Below are 14,801 nucleotides of genomic sequence, written 5' to 3'. Positions count from 1 at the left end.
AGTTTTCTGTTGAAATTCTTAATACTTCCAATACAAACACTAAAATACACCTCTCTACAACTCCTTGAAAGGAGGTTGTGGCCAGGTGGGGGTCGGTCTCTTCTCCCAAGGAACAAGTGATAGGACAAGAGGAAACGGCCTCAAGTTGTGTCAGGGGAGGTTTATACTGGAGGTGAGGAAACGTGTCTTCCCCCAAAGGGTTGTCAGTCCCTGGAACAGGCTGCCCAGGGCAGTGGTGGAGTCCCCATCCCTGGAGGGATTTAACAGCCGTGTAGATGTGGTGCTTGGGGACATGGCTTAGTGAGGGGCTTGGCAGTGCTGGGGTAACATTTGGACCTGGTGATCATAAAGATCTTTTACAGCCTATTCTATAAAGTTTTCTCTTCTCCACAAAATTGAAAGGTCAGAAGCATGGTTCTGTATAGAATTCATCTGAACCCTTTATACTCATCTGATGGGTATGGAAATAATCTGTTAGAGCAACATGGGAATAATTCTAATACTGGTATTCTACTGCCATCTGTTTTTTGGATAAATGAAAATACTCAGTCACAAAAATTTTCTACTTGTTCTAACTATTCAATCTCTTGGAAAGTTTTAAAGGAAATAAAGGTACAATAACAGTTTCAAAACTAATTTTGCCTCCATCCAAAACTGAAATCACATTTATACTATGCAATTACTTAAATTTTGAGAGCATGCAACTAAATACCTGAGATAAGCTAGGAACAGCGAAATCCATGAGACCCAAGCCATTACATGAATACATTTCTAGACCAACAAGAATTCTTGCCATAGGATTTTGTGCTTCATCATTATTCTAAGCAGAAATAAAAAATTCACATTAACAGATTTTTTTTGCAACTAAACATTATTAACGACATTAATTAAGATGACAAGGTAATAACAACTACGTTTGAAAACCTCAATTTGCATTAAGCAAGTATTCGTCTCCTTATTGTGTCCTTAAAATGAGGGATTTTATGTATTTATTTATTTTTAATTAACATTGTGAACACTAAACTACAACAGTTTCAACATTAAAAAAACACAGCAACAATACAATAAATTCTATATATCACTAAGTGATTCCGGTTTTATAGACATAATAAAATAAAGAGATAGGAATAAAATATTAATTTCCAACTTACTAGGTCCATTTTCCATATATAAAGAGACTATATTAAATGTTGATATAAATATAGCTGATTTTCCTTAACATTTTTAATGTAGCCATTTTATTATATTAAATGTATTAATTCAAACCCAACTCTGTTATACAGTCATTGTATGACAAACATCACCATAATTATTGTTGGGAGCTAAAAACAGAAGGCAGAGTTAAGAAATATACTCACAGCTATGCCCAATGTGAAAAATTTGCTATATTCTGTAAAGATTTACGGGAACTACAGTCAAAATTTATTTACACATTGTATTCAAATATATAGAAGAAAATACACCTTGATAACTTCAGTCCTTATTAAATGAATTTATGAATTTAATTTTAATTTTTCAAATAAAAGTTTCAACATTATGCAGGATTTCAGAAAAATAATACCTCCTCAGTCCCAAGTTTATGTCCAATCTGCTGCTGAATTAACTGTTTTGCTTTCACCCACGTAGCGATGACCTGTTGTTGTGCAGCAATAGGTACTGTTTCATTAGGCATGGTTCCAGTTGTCACATTTAGGGCAAATTCACAAATCTAAACACCAAGAAGAAAAAAAAAGACCGAAACACAAGAAAATGTGGAAAGCTCTTTGTATGGAACATGCCATCCATTAGTTTTTTTAAAATTATTGCTTCTCTAAGCCTAACAACATCCCCATTAAGTCAATCTATGTAGCAAATAGAAGTTACAGTCCTCAGCCCCAGTCGGTAACGAACTTCAGCGTGCATTTGCAGAAGATCTGTGGTGGCAGGAACTGTAAAAGATGGTAACTTATTTATTGCAAAAATTTCTACAATTTAGTTTATATGAACTGTAATATATAAGAGCAGACCAAAAAAGACTACAAAAAAATGAGGGCCTTGTACCTCTAAGGCAGCTTTGATATCAGGAAGTCCTCTGGGATCTACTGAAACAGACTGGACAACATTTGCTTTTTCATGTTTCTTTGCTGCAGCTTTTCTGCTGCTGTCTGTTGCTGCATCTTTATTTTTCTTCTCAGCAAGCTTTGGCTTTGGAATCCAACAAAGAATTAAGCCACGAGCTAAAGCATTACATAACATCAATAAAATCACAGTACTTCTGTAGACGAAAACAAAAATCAGAAGTCAATACTGCAACAGATATAAAAGGAAAGTAATAAAGTTTAGTACTGTCAAGTAAATGAACAAAAAACCACAACCAACTTCCACAGTTTACATCATATTTTTTCAGCTCTTTCTATAATTAAAGCTTCTATTTCCTCACAGGAAAAAAAAATCATATTTATGTCAGACAAACATATGTAAAATATAATATTTTTTATTAGTGGGCTGCTATGCATAAAATGAATAACTACTTATTTCCTAAAAAAAAATTAACCTAAGCCAAACCCCTCACATAAAACCATTTATTTATTACACTGTATTACTATTCATGCAAATCAACTGCTGAGCTGGAATTACCTTTTTTTTTGTTTAAGAAAATACAAATTTAATAAATTGAATTATGACTCAGATTATTGCTGATATGTGCGAATATAATTATCAGAATTAATAAGCAGGTATTGGCAGTCTTCATCTCTGCAGAAAATGCACTTTAGACTTTGTTCTCCAATACTGCTAAAAGTGCTGCCTTTGCTGCTGGTCCCAACAGTTTGTCTAGTGCTGAGGTCACTGTCAACAATGTGCTAAAATTTCTAGGATTTTGTCCCACAGTCAGACTTTGACTTGAGCACCTCCTCTGTCATAGTCAGTCGTTCTCCTATTGCATTTACTACAGAACAGGATTTCTCTAAACCACTGTGAAATACATAGTCCCATTTTCATGGTCTATTAATGTGCACCATTCCTTTATTTTTCTTTTTATTCTTTTCTTTTCTATTTCAAAACCAGCAGTAGCCAACTTACTCTGATTAGAAATATTTACAATGAACTGTAATTACAATATAATTCAACTTCAGAGCAACTGACTGCAAGCAAACACATTCCAAGCTGTCCTGCAAACTCAAAGCCTAAGAAAATCTTCCTGGTTCATTCTGACTAGCTTAACAGAATGCTATTTCACAGGCACATGTTGCTATTCCACAATGAAGAGAAATTAATACTGCTTAGTCTAAAGTTATTATGGCTTATAGTGAATAGTAACAAAGAACAAATAGAAAGGATTAAAAAGTCATTTTCACACCACAAAATTAAATTTATCTTCTGAACTACTCTGTATATACCAAAGTCCTTCTACTACTAATAAAAGCCAGAAATAAGTCTTTCACAGCACAATGCGATTTACAACATTTGTAAAAATATTTTTCCATTTTAGAAAAAAAGAGCATGTTCATAACCAAACATCTAAATTTACCCATTGTGCCCAACAGTCTTGATGGCTCCAAGAAGAGTCTGCAGATACTCAATAATTTCCCTCTGTCTTCCTGAAGAGATAAGATGTCTATTGTAGTTTAAGATATACACCACAGCATTGTGAACAATCCAGGCTTCATTCAATTCTTCTCCTATTTCAGCTGCACGTTGGAAGTTTTCCATAGCATACTGAGATAAGTAGTCTATCCATAAACTATAAAATTAGCATAAAGAAGCCGTTATTCCAAAACTTCAACACTAAAAGTAATAATATCATAAGGTCAAATATGCAGTAGCACATCTCAAACAACAACAAAAACAAATTTTTAATTACTTTTCAGTTGCATTTATTAATTCTTCATCCATTAACTTATATTTTATTTTGATGAGATGATGACTCAGGAAAGGAATTAACATAATTAATATAGTATCATATAGTTTCAACATAAAATGAGTAGTCTCTGACAATCAAATGCTATTAGCTTAAAAAATAGTGGCTATAGTTCAAGCTTCATCCACATGTTTTTTTGAAATGTGTGTGTGAATCCACATATCAGCGCTAGAAATCATTAAATACCCATGACAGGGCTCTACTCGAATACAGATACAAGTAAGGCATTCCACTCAAGTGTTAAGGAGGCATCTTTCTCACTTAACAACTTAATGTGTTCTTGCACTCAAAGATATCTCCAGATGTTTGAAATGCTAAATTCATTTTTAATAGAATAACATCTTTTTCATGGTCTATGCAGTAACTTTCTTTCAATAGCTTTATTATTTTTTTTCTTAGTTATCACGATGTACCATTACTTAGAAAAAGCAATATTAAAAATGCAGTCTTGGATGACTATACAGAGTGGCCATGGTTAAGTCACAAAACCAAAAGCACAAACTGACACGGTATTACTATGTCAACAGTGGTACAGGACCCAGTAGACCAAAGTGCTTATTTCCTATGACTTCTAATAGGAAGTTTACCCTTCTAATAGGGTAAACTGAAAAACAGCTTAGTAGCAAATTTTGGAACAGAATCCTCATCATCATTGTCCCTTGGTTCCGATCAGTTTATACTTTTTCCTGTTTTACTGAACATTTGCAAGCAGACAGTGTGAGAAACTTTACTTAATCTTCAGATTTAATGAACGGACTTAGGGACACAACTCTGACATCCTACTCTATCAGGACATGACCACTGTCACAATAAGGCTAATATCAGTATAAGCATGAAAAGAAGATAATTTAAGTATCATCTTCAGAATTGTCCCCCTTCTCAAGAAATAATCGTGTGAGACCGATACTTACTATGTTCTACTCTCCCTTATTCATTTCAGTTGATTGGATAGAACAGACTAGTTTTGAAAACTGCAGTAATTCATTGTATGTATTCACGTATTCAGACATCATTATAGTTATAGGAGCTATAAAGCAAGACGAAGAGTTTTTTTATTTGGGGAAAAATATTTTTTAATATAGAATTTCACGGTCTAAATGTTAATAGAATAGTTTTGAAGGTTGGGATATTAGCTTCTAGTTTCAGAGAAATAAACGTTAAATGAACTTTAAAATTCACACTCCAGAATGAAAGCAAACTTAAGAAAAATTATTTCAAACCATTTTTTTTAGATTCTTTTCCTTTTCCCAGTACCAAGACTACCTAAAAATATGAAGCATCTGGTGACAATGAATTTTACTAAGAAGAAATAACTTTTGCAATTATCATCTGTGTGTGGTAACAACATTCTGTTAGAGTTCCTAGGTCTTGTTATGTATTAAAGAAAAGTACCTGTATGTTTTCCATTCTGGATCACTTTCAGGAAGACATGAAACATATCCTGGATGATACTGGCTTTTATCTTGTGGAGGTACAGCGTGATCATTCAGTTCAATTCCCTGCAATCTTAATAAATGAACAGTTGCCTAGAAAGATACAGAGAAGTAAATTTTCTATGCAGGTTACCATTGTGAAAATAGACTGTGACTTAGTATTAGTGTTGTTACCTCTTCAAAAATTAAAAAATACAAAATGCTTTTTCAGATGTTATACAGGCATGTACAACTATACGAAATACAATGGAAGATACCACACAATCTTCCAATTACCTACAGATAATTTTACTAAGTAATTTCATTAAGAAAAAAAATAAATTAATTATGCTGGAACTTTAAGGTTCTAGACATCTAATTTCACATGTTAAACATTTACAATTGAATCCCTTGTAAAAATGTGTTATCACCACCTGCAGTGAAACAATTGCTATAGTTACTTTCACACAGTATATTGATAAAGATGTTTCTTGAAACTACTTCTTTAGTTCCTGTGGACATAGACAATAATTAAACTCAAAATTCCAGTGCTTTAAGATTTATACATAAAATAATACATAAAACAGAGCTAAATGAAACAAATGTGAATAACAGCTGTGTAATTTATTTACCTCTGCATTAATGAATCTTATTTCTGCTAATATTCTGAGTAAATCTTTCTCAAAAGAGAAGGATTTAGCATGTAGTAATGATTCTCCTGGTAAGCTGTCACCTTGATCATCATCCATCATAGCTGTACTAGCTTTCTTCTTCTGTGCTAAAAACAAAGAAACAAATAAATCCATTATTATTACCATGTAAATCAGAAAAAAAAAATCTTAATTTTAAAATTTAAAAATCCCTACACATTTTTAAATCCACAAGAAAGAGCTGACAAGTACAGATTCAAAATTATTTCACTCAATTTCTTTTTTCATCAGTACAATTTATTGCACTCAAAACCTGTTCTTCTCAAGCAGTGCTGAGGTATTGGTTACCTGTGATTTTGCTGCATTTGTGCATAAACTTCAATATTTGCAGCAAATAACTTGCTGCATAACATTCATACTGAAATTATATTAATATAAACCATGGCCTCTAGTTCAATTTTATGGCTTCAGTGGAAGTGGAGCACTGGACATTATGTAGTGGCTAAAATCTCAGTGTGTTTAAATCATGGATGGGGTTGACTTTCTGGCAACATACACATCAATAAAGAGAAAAATAGCACTATATTTCTTTGCTTTAATAATGAAGAGTAAGGACCAAGATTATTTATACAAACACAAAGTAAGAACATAAAAGCTATCACAGTGGGTTCCCTCTACATTGTTGGGCAATTGTGGGTGTTTGAGGAAAAGCATAAGAAATAGGATACACAAAGCTACTTTTTTTTCCCAGCCCATCTTCACAGCTTTTCAGAATCTGCATCCAAGCAATCTTCTGAACCAGAGGTTCTGTTCAACCCATCAAGTTCAATACTCTTCGATAAATCTAACTTTTTAGTCCTTGTCTAATTTTTTAAACCATAATTGATTTTGTAAAACAACAGTTTAAATTCTGTCAAAAATTAATGTTTTTGTTTTCTTAAAACCTTCAGTCTGATAATTTGACTGGATTGCTCCTGGTTCCCAGACCAATCACATGTATTTACTTTCTCCAGGATAGCAATGTTTCACCTTTCATTTCTTTTCCAAACTAAAGGGAAAAAGAAGCACTTATCAGCAACTCAGGGCAACCACACACCAAAAGCATCATTACTAGGAACTGGTACGTTCTTTTTGTGTAACTCTAGAGGGTCTTGAATTATTTGCTTTTATTCACATCTGACAACCCAGCAAGTCTCTGTAGAGGGTCTTCACACTGCAACAATTATCTTTGCTGTATCCTCAATATGATATCTACATAAAGACAACCTTTCATGCACTAATACTAGAATTAGTAGTAATAAAGAAAAATTAAGTGGAACATGAAAATGAACAGTGCCAACAGTTCTCAGAGAACTCCAGTCAATCATAAATTTCTCTTCCCGTCTTCAGTATCTAAAAGCTTATTCACCTTTCATTTAACAACAAGTAGTATCCCCAGAGTTGGAAACTGCTCAGAAGAGATTACCTCAGCTGCTCCACGAAACGCAGCAACATTTCCTTCGTGTTTACAGAAACACGCGGCACTCAATGGGAGTATGAATGGGTTTCCAGAAGGTCTTGAGAACAGAGACTTTCAGCGAGGCCACAGTTACTGTTTGATTTCTAGTGAAGTTCTACCTCGGAAAGCATTGACCAACTTTGTAACAAACTTTGATTGAACCACTTGAAACACTTCTGAACAGAGTTGAAAAGCGTCTTGATGTCCTGCCTACCCAGGAAAAGTGTTCACACTGACACAGATAGAATTAGAAAGCCTTGTAAACACTCAGAGTATGAGAAAGACACCTTTACACTGGACATGTAAAACTTGTGAAAGAGAACATACCAATTCCTATTAATGATGTGGTTTTTTTTTAAAATTATTTTTCCCTTTGGTTTGGAAAAGAGATGAAAGATAAAAAACGGCTAGTCTGGAGATGCAAACTTTGTGTAAGAAAACAGGTAAATTAATGCCCTATTAAAGTGGAACTTGGAAACAATCTAGAGAAAAAATGTGGAAAAGGTTCAGTTAACATTGGCTAGAGAAAAAAAATACCAGCCAACAGGGCGTGTACAAGAATTTCATCTATTTTTAAAGGTGAGTTTTATGAACTCCCAGGCAAAAAAACCCTTTAACACAGATACGTAAAAGTCAGCGAGCAGCTAGTGGTTTGAAAGCGCTCTTTCCCTGAGCTGAGAACTCTCTTAACATGTGTAGTAGGTTTTCAGCAAACTCTCAAGGAACAAGGCACCGTCAATGTCCAATACCTCAGAGGAACCACTAATAAGGGAACGAAGGGTAAAAAATGTTACCACGTGAGCCTCATACAGAGTGACTGATAATCCATTTTCGTTCAGCTGGTGAAACACTTCTGAAGGCAAAGTATGGTTTCAACAGAAAAATGTATTGACTGATTTAGAGATTCAGAGGTAGAAAGAGTATTCCATGTACGCCAACATGCAGTGACAGACAAGACTCTCAGGGAATTTTGGGAATGGGAGGGAAGAAAATAATAATATTGGCCGACTCCTTCAAGTAACTCTAACAAATGAGGAAAAAGTTCCTCTGACAACATTCAAAATACTTTGTTCACTTACTTTTTTTAGGCTTTGTTACCTTCCTAAACAAAGTATCATCATACAAGATACAAAATCTGCATGCTGCGCGGCAGACATCCCATACTTCTTGTTTACGTGCAACTTTTGCCAAATCTGCCCAAAGTATAATTCTACCAAAGAAAAAGCATTCATTAAATTACTCTATAAGCAGGATTATCTCCCACAGTTCAAGATCAACAAAAAGTCACTGCAACAATGATGGCCACCATAAATAAAATTTTAAATCTAATAAAAATTAATAAATGGAAGACTTACTATCAGTAGCAAACATAACACTCGTACTTTATTAATTACAAAAAAATCCCCTCAACATATCAGGAGTGGGACAAAATTCTTGTTTTGAATAGTAACTATACTGAAATTTCAAAATGTGACACCTCTAATTATATCTCTTGTAAAATAAACTACACTAAATATTTCAAAACTGATGCTGAGAATTTCAAAGTAAGTAGAAAATAGGTTTGTATTTAGAATTTTTTAGAAAACAACTTGGTTTAAACTTCATCACAGGAATTTTTAGTGCAGCAAAAAAAGAAGAAATGCCTCCTTTTAAATAAAGAATGATAAAGTGACATACAGTCAAAACAACACCTGTGATTTTCCTACAGATTAATCTTTCTGACTCTTAGTATGGACTATTTATTTGCTTTACCAAAAAAGTTGTAGCATGCGATGCCCAGAGAAGCTGTGGCTGCCCCTGGCTCCCTGGCAGTGTTCAAGGCCAGGTTGGATGGGGCTTTGGGCAACCTGGGCTAGTGGAGGGTGTCCCTGCCCATGGCAGGGGTGGCACTGGATGGGCTGGGAGGTCCCTGCCCACCCAAACCAGGCTGGGGTTCTGTGATTCTGTGTGGTACAAGGGCCTAAAAAGACACTTCAGCAACGTTTCAATTACACACCAAGTTATTCAGTCTTCCAACCTTAATCTGCTCGTTCTTCTGTGTGTGCAGTTCATATCAATAGAATAGGTGAGTTTATGTGTGCATGTGAGACAGCAGATTAGAAACAGCAAAAGAATAAAATTACACATAGTACGTGAACATAATGGAACTTTTCAGACATAAACACGTGCCTAAATGCTTTGCCAGGTCTGACTGAAGTATTCAGCCTCTTACAAGGTATCATCAAGTAACTCAACAGCTGCAATAAGAAACTTTCTCATTAGAGACTTTTACACAAGATAAAAGAGATGCTTCTTGTCTGTAGTAATTACCTCTCTCTGTCATTCTCATTTAAGTGTTTCAAATGTTCATCAACTTTCTCCACGCTTTTAATATGATGTTGTGCTTTTGCACAGAGGTAGCTTATATGACTCCTACTTTTACCTGAGGAAACTTAGCAAAGAAAAAAAATTTAAGGTAGTTTTTAAGTATTAGAAATGAAACAATCCACATGAAGGGTATGCAATTATATGCATAACTACTTTCTGAAACACTTGAAATCCAGCCCTTTTTTCAGTCCTTCAAGCTTTCCAAAAACCAACCAGCATAAAAAAACCCCTACACCCCACCAGCATCTATTCTGTTTTTCCTCTATCTTCAGATATAGTTGTCCCATACAAAAACTGATTCATGCTTGTTTAGCCTCCAAATATCTCAAGTACACCTCTTTTCTGACAGGACATATGTTGCTCTAACCAGCCTCAGTCGAGTTGTAATATGTAAAGCTCACATTCATGCTGAATTTTAAGAGCACTTACTAATCAAACACATTTTCAATCAACATTAAAGTTTTTTGTTTTGTCTTAATTTGAGAATACTGATTTTTGTTTTAGTTAGTCGACATGATATTGGGCAAAAATATTAAACAAAGAAATAACCAACACAGAAAAATTATTGGACCACAGCCTCAGGAACAACTGAAATCTTGCGAAACAAAATTTTACAAAATGTTGTGTCAAACAGATTGAAAGTATTGTGATAATTGTGATGTGATAATCTCATTCATTTTAATGGCTTATCTTGGAACGCTAATGTGTAGCAAGATGTATTCTGAAGAAGTCTGGATATACTTTTACAGCTGTCAACTCAAAAGTCAAGAGCAAGTAGAAATACCTGCATGCTTTTAATTCTCTTCATTGCACAAATACGATGCACTTCATCACCCTAAATCATGTATGAAAGTGTTTTCCAACAAACTAATTTTCACGTAGTTAAATGTACTGCACCAAGTGGGATTGCTGATTCAGTAAATAACACTCTTACTTGTAAGTCATCAGGTGATCAAGTCTGAAATGAGACTATGCAAGGCAAACATTTTGGCCTGGCTGAACAGATGGCACGAGAGAACTGCATGGCCTTCCCTGGCATGAACAGGCTGCTTTAGAAGCCACAGGACTCCTTCTGTGCCATTCCCTTCCTCCAGCACAATCGCTATCCTAGGAGTACACTGGGTATACTAGAGAGTTAATTAAATTAGCCACACACTTGCTTTATCATCAGGATAAGATAAAACGGGTCAAGCAATCTGGAAAATCTGTTCCCGGTCCACTCTTCTTCAACAACAGGCTGTACAGTCACAAACTGAAGCTCTTTGTGGAATAATGAACGTGTCTATTTATGATCCATATTTTAGAAAGTAAATACAGAATTCATCCCTCAATCTCTGCAAAAGTCCATCTCTCAAAAGCAAGATATTAGAATAGAAAGTCAATTACAAAATAGAACGAATACCCAATACATATTTGTATGTAATTAACACAGAATATTATGGGGCGAAACTTCATACCACTTAAAACTGACCTTGGGTAAGAACATTCAGGAGTTGCACATAGTGAAAATCAAATTACAGCCCAACACACAGTCCACTACAGCACAACAGTAAGATTCAGATGAATTCAGAGGGCAATATAACAACATTCCCTCTTCCAGTATAATAATATAAATCTTAGATCCCCAACGAAATTGATACGAGCTCTGCCACAGAATTCAGCAAAACTATCCCTTCACCTGTATTGCAATATTCTCTACATGTTGCCACTAGATTTTATGTCCGCCTTTTAAGACTGTGCAAAGCAGTCAAAATTAAATGTAGTAACTTTTAGTCACACATAGGTACGTTACCTTTAGCTTCATTTTCACTGTCAAAGACTATCTGAAATGAATCAGGAGCTAGTGCAAGACCTGCATTTACCAGAAGGAACCTCTTATTCCTCATATTATCCTTCTGCTTTCCTCTTTTAGCCTACATAAAGAAAAGAACTAACTGTTATAAGGTTAATTTTTATTATATTCCTATTTCTATATCTTTTTTACTAAACATAATAGAATGCAGATCATAGAACTTGGTACTACCAAAAAAATACCTACAGGAACTGGGTATGTTTATATATCTTACACATCATTTTGCAGTATTATTGTTCTTGCAAAAGACTGTTGGACTTTGGTTGATTTTGACATGAATACATCAAAGATAACTGAATACAAAGTACTGTCCATGCTCCTCATGAATCTTTATAGTATATTCCTCAGTGTATAACCTGTCATCATGTTATACTTTCTTAAATACAGTATTTATTTAGAAACCAACAATAACACATCTGTCATGCAATAACTAGGAACTGCTACAAAATATAAAAAATTCCTAGTCCACTCAGAATTAGCCAAAGTCAGAGGAGCTATAAATGCTTTTTTAAAAATAACATTTAAACAGACTAAGCTTGCATGGAAAAGCATTAAAACTAGACAAAAAAAATCTTCACTTTTCTTTGTATTAACAATAGACATATCAACTCACCAGCAGCTTTCCAGTACTGATTTTAGGTTCAGTGAACACATCTTTATTTCTGTGAATATCCCAAAATAGCGTATAGCTGAAATTTCTTTTAGCCAACTAACAATCAGTTGCCAACATGATTTTTGTTCAGGTGCTGAGGCACACAGAATTAGATGCAGTAACTCTTGACAAGGACTACAATGTGACTTTAGATTATATTATTTAGCGTCATTTGTAAGTGTGACATAATACTGATTTATCTCAAAGCCAGCTAGGATGTTTAGCTATTTGGCCACTGCTCCCCTCGTTAATTAAAACACTGTTCCATGCAATGAAATATTAATTGCTGACAATTATGAATAGGCTTCTTTTTTGCTAATGAATAACTTCTCTCCCCACCCCCACCAAGAAATAAGCTTTGAACATAACCGGAAAAAATCCTCTATCGCAATCTTCAGAGTGTGAAGCAGCATGACCACCACCAAGACAACTCAGAGAGTTTTTCAAGGCAACCAGCCAATGCCAATTTGCTGAAAGCATGCTGATGATGGGTCTACTAATATGCAGGTCTACTAAACAGCTGGCTTTCCTCTGCCAGAATTTAACAAGCAAACCTACTTCAGCTACTGACCTTATTCTTCATGATTACCTGTTCAATCATCATTACTGCCTGATCCTCTAGACGCTCAGGTGACTTATACAGCATAGTGCACAAATGAAGACGGTTAAAAGTCAGTCTTAGATGTTCTTGATATTGCCCACTGTTGTCTAGATGTATAGCTTTTTGTAAATGTTCCACAGCAGCCTCTATTCTATCCCCATCTTCTTCAATACGAGCTATTTCCATATGAACTTGGCAACGCAACAAAACCAACATGCTAAGGAATACAAATTTAAATGTAAACTGTTAAAATGAGGCAAACTAAAATTCTTAGACCTAAAAATTACCCCAAAGTGAAACTCAATAATTAAAAGTGACTCCAGTTTGAAAATGGATATTCCCTTTTTAACTTACTTGTCTCTCATCTTTACTGTCATGCTTTTTTAATGAAATGTCTTAGAAAATTAACTTTTACTTCCATTAACCTGGCATGAGAAAACACAGCCATGAGGAAGCAACACATCTTGTAGACTAATTGATCTTTGTGTATTAGCAGAAGTCTTTTTCAGAACCACACTGAAGTCACCACTTAGGCAGATTTTCAAAAGTATTTAACTCCCAGAGAGAGCACAATGTAATGGATAACGGCCACTTTTGCTAAACGTTCACTCTCTGTTTTTTAACAATTACATAGAAGCTAGTATTTCTAAAAATCTAGCCCTGATTGTACTAGCTCACCACTTTTAAAGGTTTGGCTCAGCATAGGTCTACACGCTCACTGTAGGCAGTGTCTTTGCCCAGATGTTGCTGAAACCACTCTATGAAGTCAGCATGCTTTCAGTGAAGACTGCATGTTCTCCAGTCTCAGTTTCACTATGCTCCCTATCCATCATCTGCCTCAGGAAGCTGTTCATGACAGCTATGAGCTTGACATGCTGCTTTAGATTATTTCCAGGAATTAAAACAAAAAAACCCAGATAAATGAAAGCAATGTTATGAAAAATAGAACAGAAGGAAGGTCTTCGAGGCTGTCAAACGTCATACCAAAGAAATATATATGTCCACATTAGAGCAAGTATCGCCCTTTTACTGCTGACAAAGTAGTTACAATCAATGCTACAATCAAAACAAAAATGAGGACAGGCAAATTAATAGGGGCAAATGACTTCATTCAATCTCTAGTGACAGTACCACCTCAGAGCTGAGGTTGAGTCTACTGGATTGTTAAGAATACAAGGATAACAAAAGCCAAACCTCTAACCTCCCAAAAACCTAACCTGTGAGCTTTTAGAGAAAAATTTTCATTACTGACATTTAATATAAATATCAGTCACATATGCTGATATTGCACTCTTTATATGAAAAGCATAAGAAATGCTTGAATAACAGTACAGTAATACAATATAGTGTTTTTATACATGTGTATATTTGCTTCTTCAGGCTTCTGTTTCCTCTTTATGCAACTAAAAATTACATTTTAAAAACAATGAAAATATATTCTTCACCTTCCTCTGTAACACTTCTATCAGAAACCACCTACTGTGCTGCTCAAATGACAGATTATGTTGATTGTAACTAGCTCTACTACAAAAGTTATGATCTTTGTTCTTAGTCAGCCTATGTATAGGTCCAAACTTAACTAAATACCAAATACTAAGGTTTACTTGTTCCACTCAAATTAATGAAAAAGGTGAAGCTATTTAGGTGCTTAACCTTAAAGTACAGCATAACAGCAAACAGTAGAATATACATAAAAAAAGACACATTTTCTTAATGCAGTAGGTTTTTAAATTAAAAAGAAGTATCGCCAAAAATACAAAAATAGTATCTTGCAAGAAGTGTTTTATTTGATATGTAATACAGAAGCCATGATGGTTTCTAAAAGCAGTTTTTTAATTATATGTTTTTAACCAACAAAAGTCATGTTAATA

The 14,801-nt window shown here is 34.6% G+C and overlaps 1 protein-coding gene across 8 annotated transcripts in view; it reads right to left on the bottom strand.

Moving 5' to 3' along the window:
- CFAP46 (cilia and flagella associated protein 46) overlaps nucleotides 1-14,801 on the bottom strand; it is an 84,729-nt gene that overhangs the window by 54,051 nt on the left and 15,877 nt on the right. For 6 of the 8 annotated variants that reach the window (XM_075757554.1, XM_075757552.1, XM_075757551.1 and 3 more), the window contains 10 exons: nucleotides 12,919-13,147; nucleotides 11,618-11,738; nucleotides 9,769-9,889; nucleotides 8,538-8,668; nucleotides 5,943-6,088; nucleotides 5,291-5,424; nucleotides 3,509-3,721; nucleotides 2,041-2,254; nucleotides 1,562-1,708; nucleotides 713-820 (listed from right to left, as the gene is read on the bottom strand). In XM_075757554.1, the coding sequence (XP_075613669.1) occupies nucleotides 713-820; nucleotides 1,562-1,708; nucleotides 2,041-2,254; nucleotides 3,509-3,721; nucleotides 5,291-5,424; nucleotides 5,943-6,088; nucleotides 8,538-8,668; nucleotides 9,769-9,889; nucleotides 11,618-11,738; nucleotides 12,919-13,147 (1,564 nt within the window). The remainder of the gene's footprint in view (nucleotides 1-712; nucleotides 821-1,561; nucleotides 1,709-2,040; nucleotides 2,255-3,508; nucleotides 3,722-5,290; nucleotides 5,425-5,942; nucleotides 6,089-8,537; nucleotides 8,669-9,768; nucleotides 9,890-11,617; nucleotides 11,739-12,918; nucleotides 13,148-14,801) is intronic. The other 2 variants (XM_075757553.1, XM_075757558.1) reach the window with 2 other exon arrangements.

The sequence above is a fragment of the Balearica regulorum genome, chromosome 7, assembly GCF_011004875.1.
Source record: "Balearica regulorum gibbericeps isolate bBalReg1 chromosome 7, bBalReg1.pri, whole genome shotgun sequence".
Taxonomy (NCBI): Eukaryota; Metazoa; Chordata; class Aves; order Gruiformes; family Gruidae; genus Balearica; species Balearica regulorum.
This window is presented reverse-complemented; position numbering and strand designations above follow the sequence as displayed.